Source organism: Periplaneta americana, chromosome 15, assembly GCF_040183065.1.
Source record: "Periplaneta americana isolate PAMFEO1 chromosome 15, P.americana_PAMFEO1_priV1, whole genome shotgun sequence".
Classification (NCBI taxonomy): domain Eukaryota; kingdom Metazoa; phylum Arthropoda; class Insecta; order Blattodea; family Blattidae; genus Periplaneta; species Periplaneta americana.
Window position 1 is genome coordinate 1,174,064 of NC_091131.1, and position 19,923 is coordinate 1,193,986.

The 19,923-nt window shown below is 40.1% G+C and overlaps 1 protein-coding gene across 1 annotated transcript in view; it reads right to left on the reverse strand.

The window, feature by feature from the left end:
• Positions 1-19,923, reverse strand: part of prom (prominin) — a 51,213-nt gene that overhangs the window by 29,807 nt on the left and 1,483 nt on the right. Inside the window, exons 2-6 of the mRNA XM_069848672.1 lie at positions 16,367-16,422; positions 12,437-12,639; positions 10,807-10,994; positions 4,103-4,198; positions 362-600 (exon numbers count right to left, since the gene is read on the reverse strand). Coding sequence (XP_069704773.1) covers positions 362-600; positions 4,103-4,198; positions 10,807-10,994; positions 12,437-12,639; positions 16,367-16,422 — 782 coding nt within the window. The remainder of the gene's footprint in view (positions 1-361; positions 601-4,102; positions 4,199-10,806; positions 10,995-12,436; positions 12,640-16,366; positions 16,423-19,923) is intronic.

The following is a 19,923-nucleotide window of genomic DNA, read 5'->3' on the forward strand; positions in this document are numbered from 1 at the left end:
TGCGTGGAGGGAGATTCCCCAGGGACATATCCAGGCCATCTTTGATTCCATGCCATGACGCTTAGAGGCTCTGATTGCAGCGCATTGCACCATACTGAAATCTCACGGTCACAGATCAGGTACAGTTCTGTAATTCTAATCATTTGTGTATTGTCATGTACCTAATCTGTGGTATCAATTTCATTTCAGTCACATGTATTCTTCTTGGTGTTACAATTTCCACAGACATTAGTGTATGTTAGACTAGACGGCATTTCGGAAGGCGGATTAAATAGTATAATGAAATGAAATAAGAATACCGAAACGTGACAAAGGCGACGCGAAAAAAAAATATTTTGGGATGAGGACTTGGCTTACTGACCGCGTCAAGACGGAGCACGATGTCCAGGCCAGTGGCGTCTATGGTGTCGCACAGAGGGCGCATGCGTGATGGACACTGGCGTCGGAATGCCTCCACCTGCAGGCGCAGGTCGGCCAGGCTCTGTCTGGCCTCCGCCATGGCCTGGCGCGCCTCGGCGCAGGACGCCAGCAGCAGGTCCACCTTGCCTGACAGCGAGCGGGCCTCTGCAGGCAGCAACGAAAAGTATGCAGCGATCTCGGCTGGGGGGGGGGGACACGTTACTGACACAGCGGGAAAAGCATGGAGAGCGTTACACTTTGTGATGAGGGTACTAAGAAAAGGCTCTGATAAATCCAAAGAGATTGCATATAAGTCATTACTTCGTCCAGTAATGGAATATGGTGGTGCATGTTGGGATCCTTACAGATTAGAACATATTAAGACACTGGAAAAGATTAAAAAACGGGCTCTCAAGTGTTGTAATAATTCACCATTAAAATGGGACTCACGGACAGGAGAACGTGAATTCGATTAAGCGCACTGTTCAAAACATACAGAGGTGAGCCTGCCTGGAGAGAAATAAAAAATAGGTTGCAGCCGCCAAATTACTCTTCAAGGAACGACCACTCATATAAACTGAGGGAAAGAAGACAGAGGACGGACACTGGAAAGTTTTCTTTTCTCAGTCGTACTGTCAGGGACTGGAATGCTTTACCTGCAGACTTACTAAAGGCAGTGGCGACTCGTGGCTGAAAATGAGAGTGTGCTACAATGTGGGAAATTCACTTTAAAAAAGTCGTTAAAATTTGGTTGATCTACTCACTAGTGGAGTAGTGCGAAGTCCATGCAGCTGAAGCTGTCAATCAGTGTTACCAACACATAAATTGCAACCCTGTCAGTCTAACACCTGGAAGTGGTCAGAATCCGTCAAAAAAAAAACAAGACCCACTCAACATATCTATATACAAATGAAAGCAAATATTAACGCAACTTCCTTACCAATCCTGATTAAAATAATAATACAATTCATCCACATCATCTGCCTCTAGTTCTGCAGTTGATGTGCTGGGTTGGTCTGCGTTCCCCCAAAAATTAAACAGCAGCTAAAAAAGTCAAGAGACGATGTAAATCGTAATTTCCGCACAGTTTGCAACACTGCTGCCAGTTGCTTTGGAGTTGAACCCCTGCATGTCGGCAACCAGCAATCAAAATTTTAAGTGCTAATAGAATTCCGGTGCATTCTGTCGGAAGGTTGAAGGAGCAGAATAGGAGTACAGCATCTTTTAATTAAACTGTGTTAATACAGTGCATATAGATAAGCTAATAATAAATGTTATAAACAATACGTTTCAGTTTCACAGGAAAGTTTAATAATTAGCATAATAATAAAATAGTCGTCCCTTCATTCTGTGATCAGAACTTGTAAAATAGATACAAACTCAGAAACAGCACACTGCTGCTCCTCAGAGATGTCTTGACGTCCGCGAAATTGTTTGTAAATTGTACAACCCATCTATACAAATAGTTACTCACTTCTGATTGGTTGTAGATTTTATAAAACGCCAATGCGAACGCGGCATTTCAACTCGCTGCTTTTCCTTGCAGCTCACACTGTTTATAATGGGAAACCACAGATTACGTCATGCAACAAGAGAATGTAAGCTGTCTGCGCATGTGCAAGGTTCGCTGCAGTTCATTGCAGCACGCATTACCGACTGGGACTTGCACAAGCTATAGGCAGTAGCAGTTCCTGATTCTTCGAGCATTGGAACGCGTAACACGAATGAAAAAAAGAAAACATAAAGAAGATTATGCTAGGGACAGAAAATTAATTGTGTGCTGCAGCACATAAAGAGCGGCCGCCACTGACCAAAGGTTTTACCAATAACCAAAAATGTATTTAAAAATAGACTTAAGGACTTTACTAATAGACGGTAGTATATTATAGGTCTACACACTATTCAAAGGGTGTAATTGATGTTTTATTATTTGAAGTATTGTATCAGTGAAGAAGTGTGTTGTGTCACTGAAGTTTTGTAGTTTATAGTGGCAGTGCAATGTATTTGAACAGTGAAATGTTTTTGAAGTGTTAGTGAAATCAGGATAGAATCAGTGAAATGTGTCGTAGTTCCAGTGCAGTGAGTGAGTTGTTAGCGAAATGAGTGTAGTGCTGAAAGGTACTTGTGCAGGTATGAACATATCATACTCGTGGGTTTTAGTTCGAACTTAGGGTTAAGATACAAATTAGATTTACTTTAAATGTTATTTTAAGTGATTGTGCTTCATTTAATTTAGGATGCTTGTTGTTATTATTATTATTATTATTATTATTATTATTATTATTATTATTATTATTAATAATTTATTATTCATTGCATTTTTTATTAATTGTGTTTATTATTGCCATTATTGAGTGTAATTAGTTACCACTGCCACCGGGTATATACCCGTTTGCATGTGAATAAATATATACACAATAGACAGGCGGTCGTGTACTGTATCACCTTGGCTGGCTGCTATAGGCCTGCGTTAAGACTGCTGTTGATTCCGGAAGAGCCTAGGTTTACATGTGAATGAATTTCTTATGGAAGACTCCGCTGTGTTGATTTGTTTGTTTGTTGCTTTGTCCGTTTATAAATCAAGTGTTATGAATATAAGTCATCTACAACAGAGATATATTTCAGTGGTAAATTAGGTGCACAATAAACATCTTTTTCTTAGTGAACCAGGCGCTGTCTGAAATGGACTTAGGAGAGCGGTAATTTTTTATATCTAAGACTGTACATATGTTGCAGTGTTTACCATGGAGGTCCGCAAATTGTACATAGACACCAATAACGTGACTGTCTTGTGCTCGACAATGGAAACCAACTAACAAAAATACTCTCCCTTCTGTCTTTCCATTCGTCTAGCCATTCGTGATCCATCAAACCATCCAGTCATGACGAATTCTAGGACTATCTCGCTAGCACCAATTTACTTCGCATCTGATACAGTGTTGTTAAATAACCAATCAAGTTGTACAGAACTATCCAGCCAGATAGCCAACTAACATTTCAACCAATTAAAATAAACAAGCTAGACCGAGCCAACCCAACTCTATCCTATCGTATCCACCTCACCTCACCTCACCTCACCTCACCTCACCTCACCTCACCTCACCTCACGAGAACCTCCCTTCCCACCCCACCTAATCCATTGTAATTGAATATGGATGTATGGAATAAAGCCAGAAGGTTGAGAAGAGGTTGACTTGAGTCCATAGAAGCGGCAACACGACAGCCTATTCAGCAACACGATCGTCCTATATTGTGGCATTTTTCATCTTTTTGGAACTGTACTTGCAATACTTGAAGAGGTCATGCCTTCTTTCTTCGTCACATATACTTCTATGTTAATACATCGTCCCCAGTATACTCTATGATATCTGGATAACTTTATCTTGTCACTTGTTTTTAATGGCATATTATTCAGATTGCCTATTATACCATTTTAAATTTTTAACGACTGTTTTAACTAGACTATCTCAAGTGTCCATTTTATGTCAATATGTTTGACTTTGACCTGAAGATGCCAATTTATTGGTGAAAACGTTTGTCATTATTTGTAAATGTTATCTCATGTAGTAACATAAAGATTTAATGTATGTAATATTGTTAAGTATTGACCCATTAATTGATATTGTACTTAACGGACCAACATGCCTTTAAAATTCCATTGTAATTGAACTGAACTAAAATTGCATAACGTTAATGTGTTGACCTAGGCCGACATCGACGAGGGCGTCCATGGCTACGTCCACGCCCGTCTCTGCAGCCAGTTCCTCCTGGATGGGGCGCCCCAGCAGCTCCTCCACGTCTGCAACAAGCACGGCACCATTGGTGAGTGTAGCTAACCAGATGTTAGGAAAATCACATGTTCCTTATATCTTGCAGGTCCAAGGAAAAGTAATGTATGTTGTCAAAATGACTTGATGGGGGGGTAATTAGCATAGACAGTCCGTGGAGGATGGATGGAGTAATGTAGGGTTATGCGAAATGAATTTTTTCCATTCTGCAGCAAACCGCGCTGGACCTCTGCAAAAGCAACTTATTATGACATAATACCACAGTCTAGTATATACAGTCGCGAAGCTCAATAAGTAGTAAATATGCAAACATTAGATAGTTGCTCAGCACTAGAATCGCTAATATCGCCTCATTACATGCAATGCAAAATAGTACCGTCACAGTCTATTGTTTCTAGCACCCTCAAAACTCGAGCTTCGTGACTGTATATAGTAGACTGTGATAATACCGAAGTCGAATGGAGATGTTTTCCTTTGTGAAGTGCGTTGTGGAACTGCATCGTGACGCGAATGACGTGATGACCAATCTCTTGTTGGTGTGGATGGCGATGTGCTACAGCAGTATGGCGCAGCTACCAACATTCACTTGAATACTTGTTTATTTTTATGTGGGAAGTATTTGCAAGCGGAAACTGAAACCACATATCATCAGTGTATAGGCCTCGCAGAAGGCAAAATAAAAAATTGTGCCTCCTATGGTTTACTTCTTCTAGAGAAATACCTTTCCTTTGTTCATATTTGTTGCATTCTAATTTGTTTGTGGAGAGACTTCTCCGTGCATTTCATTCTCCTCTGATACTCGCAGCTCAGCGGTAACTTTGTTCAAGAAGCAGAAGGTCACGGTTTTCAGAACACTCCGGTTTCTAGCAATTTTGTGCTTTGGAGGAAATATTGGTTGCTATGCGACCTTCAAAACATGCCATTTGTGCCGTGATTGCAGGGAATGATGTTATGGCTAACTGGACGATGACAGAACGTGTATTTGCAGTAACAGCATATTGAGTCTAAATCCGGATATCCTGAACAAACTCAGACTTCCACCTATCTGGGTTCGTTAATAAGCAGAATTTCCGGTTCTGAAGTGCAAGTGCACGAACAACCAGTACACAGTGAGAAGGTAACAACCACACTGTGACTGTCAACGCAGATCGGTACCAAAAAATGTTTGGAACAGTGGAACTGCCTGAGATGGATCACATCCAACAGCACACTTTGCTTGTGAATCTTGTTTCGTGGACGCATAACTTCACGATTCGGAGATATCGCCTGGCAGTGGACTCTTCTCATGGGGACACCCGCACCATACTGAAATTAGAGCCTTTGGCCGTGGTTTATGATGAGCAGATTGCAAGGATGTGTTCGATGTTATGGAGGTACAGATTAATAAATTATTGCATTCTACAACAATATTATTTGTTAATTCAATAAGACTATGGAAACCGTCACATTCTACTGGAACAGCTTGTATAATGTTAACGAGAATAAGTTGGTCCGTTTTAGCGAAACAAATTTTCCGAATTACTACCAGCACGTGACGTGGCAGACTAGCTCTACCGGCTCCCGTGGTGTTAACTCAGTCTGCCGTGGACCTACGTCTCTTCTTCAGCTTGAACTGCAAGACACTATAGTAGCGGTGAGGAAAACTGCAGTCATTCATGTCGCGCAATTGTTGTTCTCACATCATCGTCATTCTGATTGACGATTCTACAGATAGCAAGGACAGTGACTAAGAAATCGTAGACTAGGTACGTTGAAGTTAGAAGCCGATTCGTGATAACTGTAATTTAATGTAAGCATAATTTTACAGTGTTTTTTATCTACATTACACAGCCCTATGTGTAGTATTAAGAAGAACCATTCATAATAGAGCGTTACAGTTAATTGTAGGACGAACTTCGAGTCGGAGGGCCAACGCTGTAAGTTCCGAGCAATAGCAATTCTTCTTCAAGTAATTAGGAGGGAAAACCCAACTATAGTCGCGACGCTGTTATTCCCGGCGTGACTCCTCCTCTTTGCTTACGTCTTAGGAAGTGAAGGCTCTATAAAGTGTAGGTTCGCCATTTTTGTTCTTTCGTTGCCGAGCTACCATACGAGGAATCTATTTGCCACACCGTTAAACATTATCATGTCGTAGCTCCTATGATAATAAATCAAACGCACTGTAATTAAGCAAATAATTGAGCGGCAAATAACGTCCTCGTGTGCTTTCTGCGAACGCCAACGAAAGAGCCAAAATGGCGGGCGATTATATTAAGTATTTATCGAGTCTTAAGAAATGAATAACGTCTTCATCAGCGAATCACAAGATGCACACGTTTAAATGTAGCCGACCTGCAACGCGATTGGCTGCCGTACATTAGAGCGACGGGACTATAGGATTTGAAATCGGACCCGCTCGTTCATGGTCAGACATGCTAACCGTTATCCACAGCGGTAGACCTTTGTAGGTGTTCGGTCTGTTTGTAGTTTTTTAGAGTCCAGCAGTGTGAAGAAAGACCTGCTATCACCTACCAATGTATAGCAAGAATGGGAGTTCTACCTCCCTACCTCTGTGGACATCTGTTTCGCGTTTTAAAACTCGGGTCCGGCTTGTTGCCTTATCGAGCGGTGTTCACACTGGCATGCTTATGAAGCGCAGCTGTGCTCGGACTGAAGAGCGCTCTGGGTGTCGTTAACGATCTATTGATGCTGCTTTATTGTCGCGAGGCGCGTCGTAAATCTGCAGGAGGGGACAAATGCGACCCACGTGCCACGTGAATTGAACCCGGTTGCATTGCCTGCTGGGGTGATATTCAATACAAACTGTATGAATGTTTCTGTTATCTGGTAGGACCTTCTGTTGTACCACAGGTTTTCGGGTTTTTATTCCTTCTCACCTTGCTGTAGCTAGGACATATAGTTGCACATTTTCGTGTCATTCTGCATTACTAGGGATCATATTTTTCCACAATAATTACTTTATTTGTTACATTTACCTTTCTAGATATGCCATATTCAAGCAAAACGAACTCGCGAAATAATCAGTGTGCGAAATATGCCACTAACCACTAAATATACCCCCACTATCATGAAATTTAGGAAATATGCACAAACATATTATTCAGTAGGATGAATTGGGGTAATTTGAGTATAAAAATAGTCTTTTTTAAATTTAGAGATCCATAGCCTGTTACCATGATAAAAATGTGCAGTCAATTTTTTATGTTAGCACTGTGACCTTCTAGAATGATTATAATATTGCATTTTCAAGTATGTTAGCCTCTTCTTATCATAATAATAACCCCAGTTTAACTGTGCTCAATTTACCCCATGGGTATGTTAGGTAGGCATTTAAAAAATTTCATCAGATCTAACAAGATAAAAAAAATTGAGTCAATACTTAAGGTCTTGATAAAGCTTATTTTGCAAACTTAAAATATCTCCCATTAAAATCAGGGGCGGAAAACGCTTAGAATACTTATTTGTCTTTCACCAATCCGTAATTTATGTACGTGGCGTGATCGGGAACGAAAACTACGTTAGTTACCAATTAACCTATAGTTATACCCACTTTTGTAAATTATAATTTACTAACCAACTATTAATATATTAAAAATATGTTCTAAACACGTATCACAGGTAATTCCCCAGAAATATTAAGGCAATCATTATAAGGCAATACTGAAAACCTTTGACAACCGGAAGCGGACCAATGATATCTACATGTACGAGAGCGAACCGCGCGCTGGCATGGGAATGTGTGGGGGCACATTTTTGTGGTGACGACTTATTTTACTTCTCTGAAGACACATACGAGCCCACAGCATAATTTCTTTATTCATTCTAGGCCAAACAAACTTGCCCTGTATAAGTTTCTTAGTTGCTTTACCGCTAGGGTGAGACAGGTTGTGAATGTTATCGAAAACTTTCTTGCGAAGACAAGGTGGAATGTGAGGTCGAATGACCTGCGTCGAAACATCAATAAATTTCTTCCTTTGATTCAGTCAGCGGAATTTTTGTTAATTGTAAGCTGGTCGAATCAGATTGAAGAAGATGTTGAAGTTCTTCATCAGCAGCCTGTGCAGCCATGAGTTCTTCTGCAGATATTAGCGTCGGCATGTCTGGGGCACCTATACGTGACGAACAGTCTGCTACAGTGTTGTGCACCCTTAACGTGGACGATTTGCGTCGTAAATTGACTAATGAAATCCAAGTGACGGAGCTGCCTAGGCGAAGCTTTGTCTGCACTTTGATTAAAAGCGTGATCAGTTACAATAATCAGTCTTCGTCCTTGAACCATACAACGAAAATACTTAATGCTTTTGTAAATTGCTAACAGTTCACGATCATATGTGCTGTATTTAATTTCCGCATTGCCATGCTTCTTAGAGAAAAAAACCCAAAGGTTCCCAACGACCGACATTGTACTGCTCGAGCACGGCACCAGAAGAAAGATCAGAAGCATCCGTGCGAAGAGCTAGAGTAGCATTGTCCCGTGGGTGAACTAAGAGAGTTGCTTTAGCTAATTGTTGTTTGCATAGTTCAAATGCTTCTTCAGCCTCTCTATCCCACGTAATAAGACGCTTGTCACTTTTTTTTTTTTTTTTTTTTTTTTTTGCACCGTGAAGATGGATATGTAGCGGGGCTTGTAGGCCTATCTGCGCCGCTTTACGGAGTAAACGTTTGTAAAAATTAATAGTACCCAGAAACTTGCGCAAGTCGGCAGTGGTCTTAGGCTTGGGGTAGTCTGCAATTGCCTTAATACGATCTTCAAGCGGCCTTACACCACGTTTATTGATTGTGTAGCCTAAGTTGTTAACTTCACCGACGCTGAAAGTACAATTGGATAAGTTAATAGAAAGTCCATGTTCACGCAACCTCTGGAAAATAAGATGAAGATGTAGTTCATGCTGTTCCCCGTCAGTAAGTCAAGTTCACGAAGTGCGCTATCCAGCGTTACGTGATCCAAAGGCCATGACGTTGAATTCGAAAAGACTGCTGTCTGGAGCTATGGGTACTTGGTGATAGGCTCTGGTAAGGTCAAGAATACTGAAAATGGTACAACCGTTTAGCCGTTGAGTTACGTCATGTTTATGAGGAACTGGATACTTATCAGGGATAGGTGTAGCATTTAAACGACGTTAATCCTCACAAGGTCTCCATCTTCCGTTCACGAATTGAGCTTTGTCACTTCTGTCGTCCGATGTCAGACTGGTGGACTTTGGTTTCAGTCAATTTTGCAATCTTGCCTTTTCTTCTCTAAATTTTAGACAATTTTATTGACATCGTTTATGCAAGATTTTACTAATTCTCCTCCTGTAAAAGACTTAATTGATTTTCCAATCTTGCAGGTGAGAACATAGCTTTGCAGAAGCTGTTTTCGTTCAAGAGATTAAACACTTCTACCGTTTTTGCTTATATTTTATATTTATATATTTTAAATATCAGAAAACATTAGCACGCATTTCCCTAAAATATAATTACATTATAATTATAGGCTAATGCTAATGTACAGTATGAAGTGCATAGTGGAGCTGCATTACAATTTAGACAAGTTTGGTTTGAAGGAACTATATATGACAGCAGTTTTGTACATTTTTTCAAAAGAGGCTAATCTAGAACATGCCTAACGTACCGGTCCCTATAATTTTGTGTGACAATATCGTCACCTGTTGTACTCTGAGACACACTTAAGAATCTTAGAACGAATTAAACAGCTAACATTCTCCCGTTAATGTACTATTTAAGGCTGGTTCACAATAAACAGGGAACGAGAAGCAGAGGACGGGAATATGAAAATTTTTGATTCACAATAAACCGAGAACGTAGACGACTATGCATATCGATATGCATGTCAGTAACGATATGTAAAGTCGATATTACGCATTCTGATGTTATTTGTGTATAATTGACCAATGGCGTTCTCTCATGAGTACAAGGCAACCAACTTTGAAATTTCAACTGAAACATTTCATTAGGCACGGTACTATAAATATGCCCATGCATCTTTATTATCACAACTTATTTTAAGTCTACCATAACGTAAAATAATTAGAGAAGAAACATTTGTAATAGAATAAAAATGAGCACAACAGTAGTTACTGAATTCAAGCATGAATATGTAGTGTGTAATACAACCAATACAGTAATAAAATATGATTCACTTACGATCGGTGTTCAAAGATACAGCTATTGAAAGACACGTATTCGCCTTCATTTTCTCATCTTTATACGAGGCTTATCGTAAACGTGAGGATTTTCCTCAACACTCAATATTAGAATCTCATCAAATAAAACTTGCTCCATGATGCACAGCACAGAACAAAATAATGCATAGGTTATGTCACGGTCTTCTTGCTACAAAATATACGACGACAAAATAGCTTTTAGATGGCAATAGAATGAATCTAGTGGGCTGTGATCGGAAACGTGAACGCCAAAGTTGAAACTTGGCCAACTCTCCGTTCCCGATCCCGGGCTCCGGCAAGCTTTTCGTTAATTGTGAATGCTCACATTCAAATGTACACATTTCAACAATTTTACCGTTTTCGTTTTCGTTCAGATTCTCGTTTCCGGTCTATTGTGAACCAGCCTTTACATGGAAGAGTTCCAACACGGCTCACCGTGTAGCGAGACTCACCGTCGAGGTCGGCGCTCGCCGCGTCCGCAGCCCTGTCCAGGGACTTGGTGACGACAAAGCGTAGCTGCTGCTGCGAGTTGCGCAGGAACGTGGTGACGTCACTGAGTGCCGCGTGCACCACCCCCGGCGTGTGCTGCACCGCGCGGGCCACCTGCTGGTTGGTGACGAACATGGCCACGACCCCGGCCCTGCAACGAACCAGCAGTCCGCTGTGTGCATGAAGCTGCCGCACGTAAGGGTGAATTGAATCCCCTTTCTAAAAATTTTTTGGAAACTGAGAATGGTCACATTGTGCCATATGGTACGTTGAAATTTGGCAAGTGGGCCTAATTTCTTGTTTCTTTAATTAATTAATTTATTTTTTTCGTTTATTCCCTCATTATTCATTAATTTATTGTACAGTAGTGGCAAAAAAAACCGAACCGACCCTCGTAGCTGATTTCCGAGCCTTGTTCACTCCAGAGCACGATAGATTGGTAACTAAAGGTACGGTCACACGTCGCTACTTTTGCAGCGCAGCTTTTGTACTGCAGCTGCAAAAGTTGCGTGTCGTGTTCACACGTAAGCCAAAAGTACCGCGCTGCACGCTACTTTTCGTGCTGCGCAACCCGAGTGCAGCAAAAGTTGCAACTGGAGGTTGCGAGTCTGTTCACACACAAGGCGCTACTTTTGCAGCCGCAGTCATGCTGCAGGTTTCCATCTCCGTGTTGACTTCTCAATATACATTTTGTGGTTATGTTCGCATTATTAAGAAACTCATGCGAAAGCTTCCTTATCTATTATTTGCTTTTCTATCGTAACTAGTATTCAGAAATTGACATTATTTTTATATAAAGCTTTTAAAAACGCCTATATACTTAAATGATAACCAACAGTATATTCACGTAATCAATGTTGGCAACCCTCCTGTTTGGATCTACGCTACGGAAAATTTAAAAAATGAATTATATCGTCAGCAATTATGCTCAGACTGTGTTGTGCATTTAATAACTGTTACAAATAATTTATTTTCATCACATCTAACATTAAAATATATCCAAACAATAAAAGTATCATTGGCACATTTGGGTGGTAACACTGGTTGCAACCGCTGCAAAAGTTTCAACAAAACCGATATCAAAAATGCTGCGGCTGCAACCCTGAGAACCCTGTTCACACGTCGCTACTTCTAAGCTGCGCGCAGCATGGAAAAGTAGCGAGCAGCAGGTTCGGCAGCGCTACTTTTCGGGTTGCACCGTTGTTCACACGTCGCAGTATTGAGAGTTGCGCAGTTTTTTGTACTGCAGCGCTGCAAAAGTAGCGACGTGTGACCGTACCTTAAGACTTTCGTTGTTCGAATCCTACCTGGGAAGGAAACTTTTTTTTTGTTCCTATTCAAATTTATTCCCAATACTTTTCAATTGCAGCGATATTTTACTACCTAATTAACTTATTATTCCCAAAACATGAATTTTACCAGCAATTTTTTCAAAGCGTAATTTTTACCACCTAGCCAGCTAGCGAGACATATCAATACGAAAATGTCAATAAAGAGCAAACTGACTTCCCAAGTCCAGGTGGAATTACACTCCTAATGACACGTGCTGACCGCAAGCATTGTAAGTGCCGCTGCTGGTCCTCCGGTACTCACGCCAGCAGCAGCAGGACGAGCTGCACCGCAAAGACGAGCGAGCAGCGGCGGCAGGTGAGGGCGCAGCCCCCCGGCTGGCCGGTCCAGGCGCGAGCCTGCAGCAGGTGGCAGCACACGTGCGTCAGCAGCACGCAGGGGGCGCCCACGGCCAGCAGGGCTCCTATCACCAGGCAGGCCACGAACCCCGCCTCCACGCGCAGCGACTGCAACCAAAAGAAATGCAGATACGAGATTTTACGGTTTACGGCGATTGTTTTCACAAGCAGACTTTTAGATGTTCTGCAGTAGGAGATGTGGGCACGGTGGAATACCAAAAGTCTATATCTAATAAGAAATGCAGTGTACCTATTTCAAACTTTACCGACAGATATTATTGTGGGACATATACATGGTATGCGTTTGCCGATGTACCTAGTGAAGAAAAATCCTCTGACCTCCGTGGTCTCCAGATTTGTTAAGGATCGTGTGTACGGAACTAAACCACGAACTGACGGAACTGTCGTGCACACGATACAAGTGGTCACTTTTGACATGCACGAGGAGATAACCCGTCGCTTGCACTTGTGTGCGGGCCATGATTATTGTGCGGTAACTGTAGTCTGGACATAACCAGTTTGTGTCTGTTCATGTTTTGATGACAATTACTCTAAATTTTGAATTCAGTAACGATTGTTTGGACAAGTGGCGCCTTCTAGCGGGCACATAAAGGTCCCTACTGGCATAGCTGTATGACACATCTACAAATCAACATTTGTCCATTTTCCGACTGATCAGTTACTTACGAAAGACCCTGTATAGAATTTGAAAGTACCGGTATGTGTTTTCTGCAGGAAAATTAAGTTTTCACAAATGTTCTTTATTTGCGTGTTGGGCTAGTCTTGACGCGTAGGATGCCATTCTTTTTGCACGTGTAATTTGGGGAAGATAATGCCAATGCATGTCGTTTACATAGAACCGTTATAAGCACGTAGTAGCGGATCGGTGCATCAAAATCTTAACTTTCTGGTTACGAGAAATGCGGCTATTCGTGTCAGATGTGTCGCAGCCGTATCATTTCATGAGAGTTGATTTCAATTGCAGACAAAGTTCTGTAGTCATCATTGTAACGGATAAGAATGCGTGAATTGGTCTGCAGTAGCTTCGTGCAAGAGATGCCGTGTCTTACATGAGTAGAGGGCGAATTTGTTTGCACTAAAACTAGTGAATATATGCATGCATTTATGCAGTAGAAACGTTGGAAATATCCTCTAAAAACAGGAAATATGCACCAAAAGAGTGTTGATTCTCAATGAAATTCACAATTTCCTCATAAATTTATTCAAGTAATAAATGTAATCAGTTAATGATAAAAATGGAATGATGTTATTCTTTCATTGAATTTATTTGATAATTAAATTATAATTAGATCTACTTATGTAATTCTCATTAGTCATTAATCATTATATTCATTATATCAAATATCATTCACCAATCACTTCATGATCATTTGATCAGTTGTTATTGTTACAATACACAACTAAATATTTCTCCAAATTTTCTGGCAAAAAAAGAGACTAAACTTGCTGTAAAAAATGCAACAAAAATATTTACTGCAGAGTTAGCGTGCTGTGATCTGCATTGTGCAACTAAAGATCATTAAAATCTTGCAAAACGCCAAACTTAAAATAATACCAACATTACTTATGAGGCGACCTAATACATGAATTCGATGCAAACATGTTATTTATTTGTTAGAAGCCATTAGCCACGCCCTTGTTGGGTTCAATTTTTGATGTGCGGTTTATTGTGGCAACTGAGGCGTTTAGGCCTAGTTGCAAAACCAGATATATCACTGAAACATAATTTTCCAGTTTGAAGGAAAAACGTCTGCAAGGAACCAAGGATTTGCAACCAATACTATTTTTCATCATACAAATCCATGTCCACACCTGTGGAGTAACGGTCAGCGCGTCTGACCGCGAAACCAGGTGGCCCGGGTTCGATTCCCGGTCGGGGCAAGTTACTTGGTTGAGGTTTTTCTGGGGTTTTCCCTCAACCCAATATGAGCAAATGCTGGGTAACTTTCGGTGTTGCACCCCGGACTCATTTCACCGGCATTATCACCTTCATCTCATTCAGACGCTAAATAACCTAAGATGTTGATAAAGCGTCGTAAAATAACCTACTAAAATAAAAAAAAAAAATACAAATCCATGTGACGTATCTGGCTTTGGAGCATAACAGTGCTATAGCAGTTGTACAATCTTATGAAGATATGAAACATAACATTAACTCATTTCGAAAAGAAGTGATTTTGCAACTACACGCCTCAATTTTAACTTGTCTTACACTTTTACCTGCCGTCTGTAAGCTGTACTTAGTTGGAATGCTTACATCAAGTTTGCATTTTTACTCCAATTCCAGATAATTACATACAAGTATTACAGTTCTGTCTCGTGCTTTGCATCGCCTGTCAAGTAGATTACCCACTTGGCACCACCGTGAAGCACAGTGGGGAGATTTCGGCTCATTCCTGGTCGTAAATGTTGCTTCATAAAGTGACTAGTATACAGTATGCAGGTGCATTCCAATGAGTGATTAATATGCCTACATAATCATAAACATAACGTTGAGTGGGTCCTGCTTTTTTTTTTAAATTCTTTTGGCCTTAGCGCGTTGCAGATAACAGTCCTATTATTACATCACTGCATATCTATACTAACAATAAATCTGTAGCCGAAAGTTTTCTGGTAATTTGCGATTTTCCAAAAATAATTGGTCCTAACATATATAATTAACCGCCCTGAAACCGAAAATAGCTTTTTTGAAAATTTTGTTCGTATGTCTGTCTGTCTGTCTGTCTGGATGTTTGTTACCTTTTCACGCGATAATGGCTGAACCGATTTATATGAAAATTGGAATATAAATTAAGTTCGTTGTAACTTAGAATTTAGGCTATATGGCATTCAAAATATTTTATTTGAAAGGGAGGTTATAAGGGGGCTTGAATTAAATAAATCGAAATATCTCCCTTATTATTAATTTTCATGAAAAATATTACATAACAAAAGCTTCTTTAAAAATAATTTCCGATAAGTTTTATTCTATGCAAAATTTTGATAGGACTGATATTTAATGAGATAAATGAGTTTCAAAATTACAACAACAACGCCATCTAAGGTGGTGTAATGAAATAAAAAACAAATGACTTCGTCTATAAGGGGCCTTGGACAACAACAATGGAAAGCTATGAAACATGCCTACAGAGAATGTTTCTGTGTTTGTATGAAGTAATATCGGAAGCTAAATTAACCGATTTGTATAATTAATTAATAATTCACCATTGGAAAGTGTAGTTTCTCTAGATGGACATAATGCTATAATGTTATTACAGTAACGTCTGAGTAAATCGAGGACAGGTAAGATTAAAATAGCTTCTTATGCACAGAAAACTTGATAGGCTATTCTGTACATCCGTTTCCTGTATTTCCTAAAATAATTTTTATGACCAAATGAGTGCTCTCTGGATCAAAATGATCGCATTTTAATATTTTAAATGCAATTTAAATTAAGTAACATATTAAACGATTTATCCTTCTATCAAACACGAATGTTTCCTGGATCAAATGTCCTATTTTAATTATGCAATTACTTTATATTTATTTCTAACGGGTGCAGCGGAACGCACGGGTACGGTTAGTAAGATTATAAATGACATTATTACCTTATAACAAAGCAAACATAACACATATCAGGCACCACTTCATTTCATACCGCCAGCTTACATCAGTCACCGCTAGGGGAGCTGATCATTTGTATTGCCACCAATTTTCGAATGACCTATGTATTTTGAAAATATTTTCGTAACTTGTTATGTGCTGTAAATTTCCGATACGGGATCCCTGACTTTTCTCTTGTCCACGTATGCAGAATTTGATCTCCTCCTCATACCTGCGCGATGAGCTCCAGCACGGTCATCCGGCTCCACAGGGCGTCCCGCAGCAGCTCTGGAACAGAATCGTGCTACAAACAGTGACTGTGATGCGTTATATTACAGTGTAGGTATGGTTTCTTATTAAAAGTTAAATGTGTGTTCAAATGAGGAAATGAACTTTCTTTTTCTTGATTTCAAACACATGACGTTTTATAATTCTAGAAGGAACATATTTGACTAGATTAGTCAATTCCTGTATGTTATTGCAACAACATAAACGAAGAAGATACACATGGACAAGCCCAAGGGACGAAAGCAGATACCAGATAGGTTACATACTGGTACAGGAAAGATTCTGAAATTGCTTAAAAAAATGCGAATACTTTACCAGAAGCAGATATTAACTCAGATCATGTCCTCAGATCATGTTTTCAAGAAAGTCCTACATTAGAATCCACACCTGAGAATAGTCATGAGTAGACTTCGTTGAATTGCCACACGCAGCATGCAATCAGGTTGCCGATGTACGGTAGTATAGAAGAGGTGAGCGACCGCCCGGTCCCTTAGTATAAGCAGTTCATGTTAAGAGATGTGACCGGTCCAAAGATAGAGCAGCTACAGCTAATGTATACCTATGTAAGCACTTGTTTTTGCATTACTGTGGTTGGAATAGTCAAAGCTTAACATTTGTTTAGTGCAGACAAGAATTCAATCAAACATACTACAATGAGAGTGTTGCTGTTCCAAACAATTGCCCCTGAAATATCCTTACCTCGCAGCCAGTACAACTCTCAGAAGCCCTTAATATAGTGTATAAAGTATCACAAACCGTTATCCAAAATAACAATTCACTAATTTCAGAAAAAGTGAAATGTAAGTTGAGAAACATTATTGCTGAAAATTCTGCCTATTCGCAACTTCGTATTATTAATGATGTACTATCAGGTCACGACAAGATGTCTGAAGTTGGTGTACTAAAAAGTAGTGACTTTCCGTTCTCTAAATATGCACCTATTACAACGTGTGATGTTGAACGTACATTTTCCCAATATAAAAACTGTTTGAGGAGGTTACTTTGCAGTCCCTCAAAATGTACGTAATTCTTCACTGCAATGCACATATTCAAGGATGATGTGAGTATCTTACTTTACATTTTAAGAGTTAATATATCTCACTACAAAATAATTGTGTATTTACATGTTTAGACATTTCCTACTTCAATGATCATTCATTATATTTCTTGACTGCAGGATACAGGTTTCATTGTAACCGCAGTATACTGCTCAGTGTTTACATCAGAGGCATACTCCATCCCTTGCACGTCCCCTTCTCATACAGTCTATACCGCGTGCGCAGTAAACCTTAGGATTCTCGTGGCAATTCCACGAAGTCTAGTCATGAGTACTGGACTCATTTAAAAACCTGTATACAGATAACAGCAGAAGGAACAATAGGGTACACAGAAGGTGTGAGAATTAAGAAACCTTGGATCACAGGGAAAATGTTGGAGAAGGTGAAGGAAAAGAGAAAATGGAAAAACTTCAGCACAGAAGAAGGTAGAAGGAACTACAGGAAATTTAACAACGAACTAAGAAGAGAAACTAATAAGACAAAGGAAGGTTGGATGAAAGAGAAGTGTCAAGAAATAGATCTAGAGAGAAAAGGAAGATATGATTTAATGTACTGCGAAGTAAAATGATTGGACTTCACAAATATGAAAAGCAAATCATGTTGTTGATAGAGGACGAAATCGGAAATGAAATAACAGACAAAAAAGGAATAGTGAACAGATGGGCGACAAGGAATCGTGCAGATGACTTGGCTATGGAAGACGAAGCAGCCGTATCAGAAGACGAAAAAGAATTTTCTAGTTTAAGGGAAGAAGTTGAACTGGCGCTTAAGGAAATGAAGCTGGGAAAGCAACAGAGTTGATGGAATCCCCACTGAGTTAGTGAAATGCTTGGGTGAAGACAAGAAGGAAATTCTATCATTATGCAACGAAATATATGAGAAAGGCGAATGGCCTGAAGATTTCACGGTGACAGTGTTGCTGCCAATACCGAAGAAAAATAATGCCAAGAAATGTAACGAGTTCAGGACTATCAGCTTGATATCCCTCTCGGCGAAAATTCGTCTGCGAATACTAAAACGACGTTTATATTCTAAGATTTTTAACTAGGTTATTTAACGACGCTTTATCAACTACGAGGGTTATTTAGCGTCGATGAGACTGAAGATAGTGAGATGATAATTGGCGAGATGAGGTCGAGGATTCGCCATAGATTACCTGACATTTGCCTTATGGTTGGGGAAAATCCCGGAAAAACCCAACCAGATAATCAGCCCAAGCGGGAATCGAACCCGCGCCTGAGCGCAACTCCGTATCGGTAGGCAAGCGCCTTAGCCGACAAAGCTACACCGGTGGCTATATTCTAAGATGGAAGAACAGTTGGAAGAAGAGCAGTTTGGCTTCAGGAAGGGAAAGGTACGAGAGATGCAATTGGACTAGTACGGACAATCGGCGAACGATAGAGAAGAATAAAGAAGTGTATACAGTATTTATGGACTTAGAAAAGGCGTTTGACAGAGTGGATGGGAATAAACTGATGGAGATTCTAAAGAAAATTGGTGTGGATTGGAAAGAGAGGAGGCTGTTCAGTAACCTTTATATGAAACAACGAGTCAAAGTCAGGATAGGAGAAGAAATGTTAGAAAGAAGTGAAATAGGGAGAGGAGCACGACAAGGATTCCCTTTATCACCTACCCTGTTCAACATGTACTTGGAGGGTTTAGTGAAGAACCGTTTTCAGAACACGGGAAGAGTGAAAAGAGTGAAGTAGAAGGAAGAAGAATTAAGTGTATAAGATTTGCTAATGATAACGGCGTTGTTAGCAGAAGAGGAAATGATACTAAGGGATATGCTACTGGAGCTAAATGACAGCTGTGAGCAGTATGGGATGAAGATAAATGCAAACAAGACGAAGACCATGGTCATAGGAAGAAAAGTTAAGAAGGTAAACTTGCGAATTCTAAATGAGGCAGTAGAGCAAGTGAACAGCTTCAAATACTTGGGGTGTACTATAAGCAGTAAAAGGAGCTGCTGCCAGGAAGTCAAAAGGAGGATAGCAATGAGAAAGGAAGCTTTTAATAGAAAAAGGAGCATCTTCTGCGGACCTCTGGAGAGGAAAAGGAATTGGCTGGTTCAGAAGAAACTGCCTACTGAAGGATGCACTGGAAGGAATAGTGAACGGGAGAAGACTTCGGGCAGAAGAATATATCAGATGATAGACGACATTAAGATATGTGGATCATATGCGGAGACAAAGGGGAAGGCAGAAAACAGGAAAGATTGGAGAATGCTGGGTTTGCAGTGAAAGACGTACCCTTAGGGTGCACCGTAAGTAATGTTGTTAGTTTTAAGGGGTCATTGTTTGAAATACAAAAAAGTTCAATGCGATTTTGCTCCGTTTTGCTTCCTTTTCCAGAAAAAAAAATGTTTTTATATGAAATATTTCATAGCGTATTTTGGGAAATCCATTGATTCCCAGTATGCTCAATCAATCTAAGAGAGCAG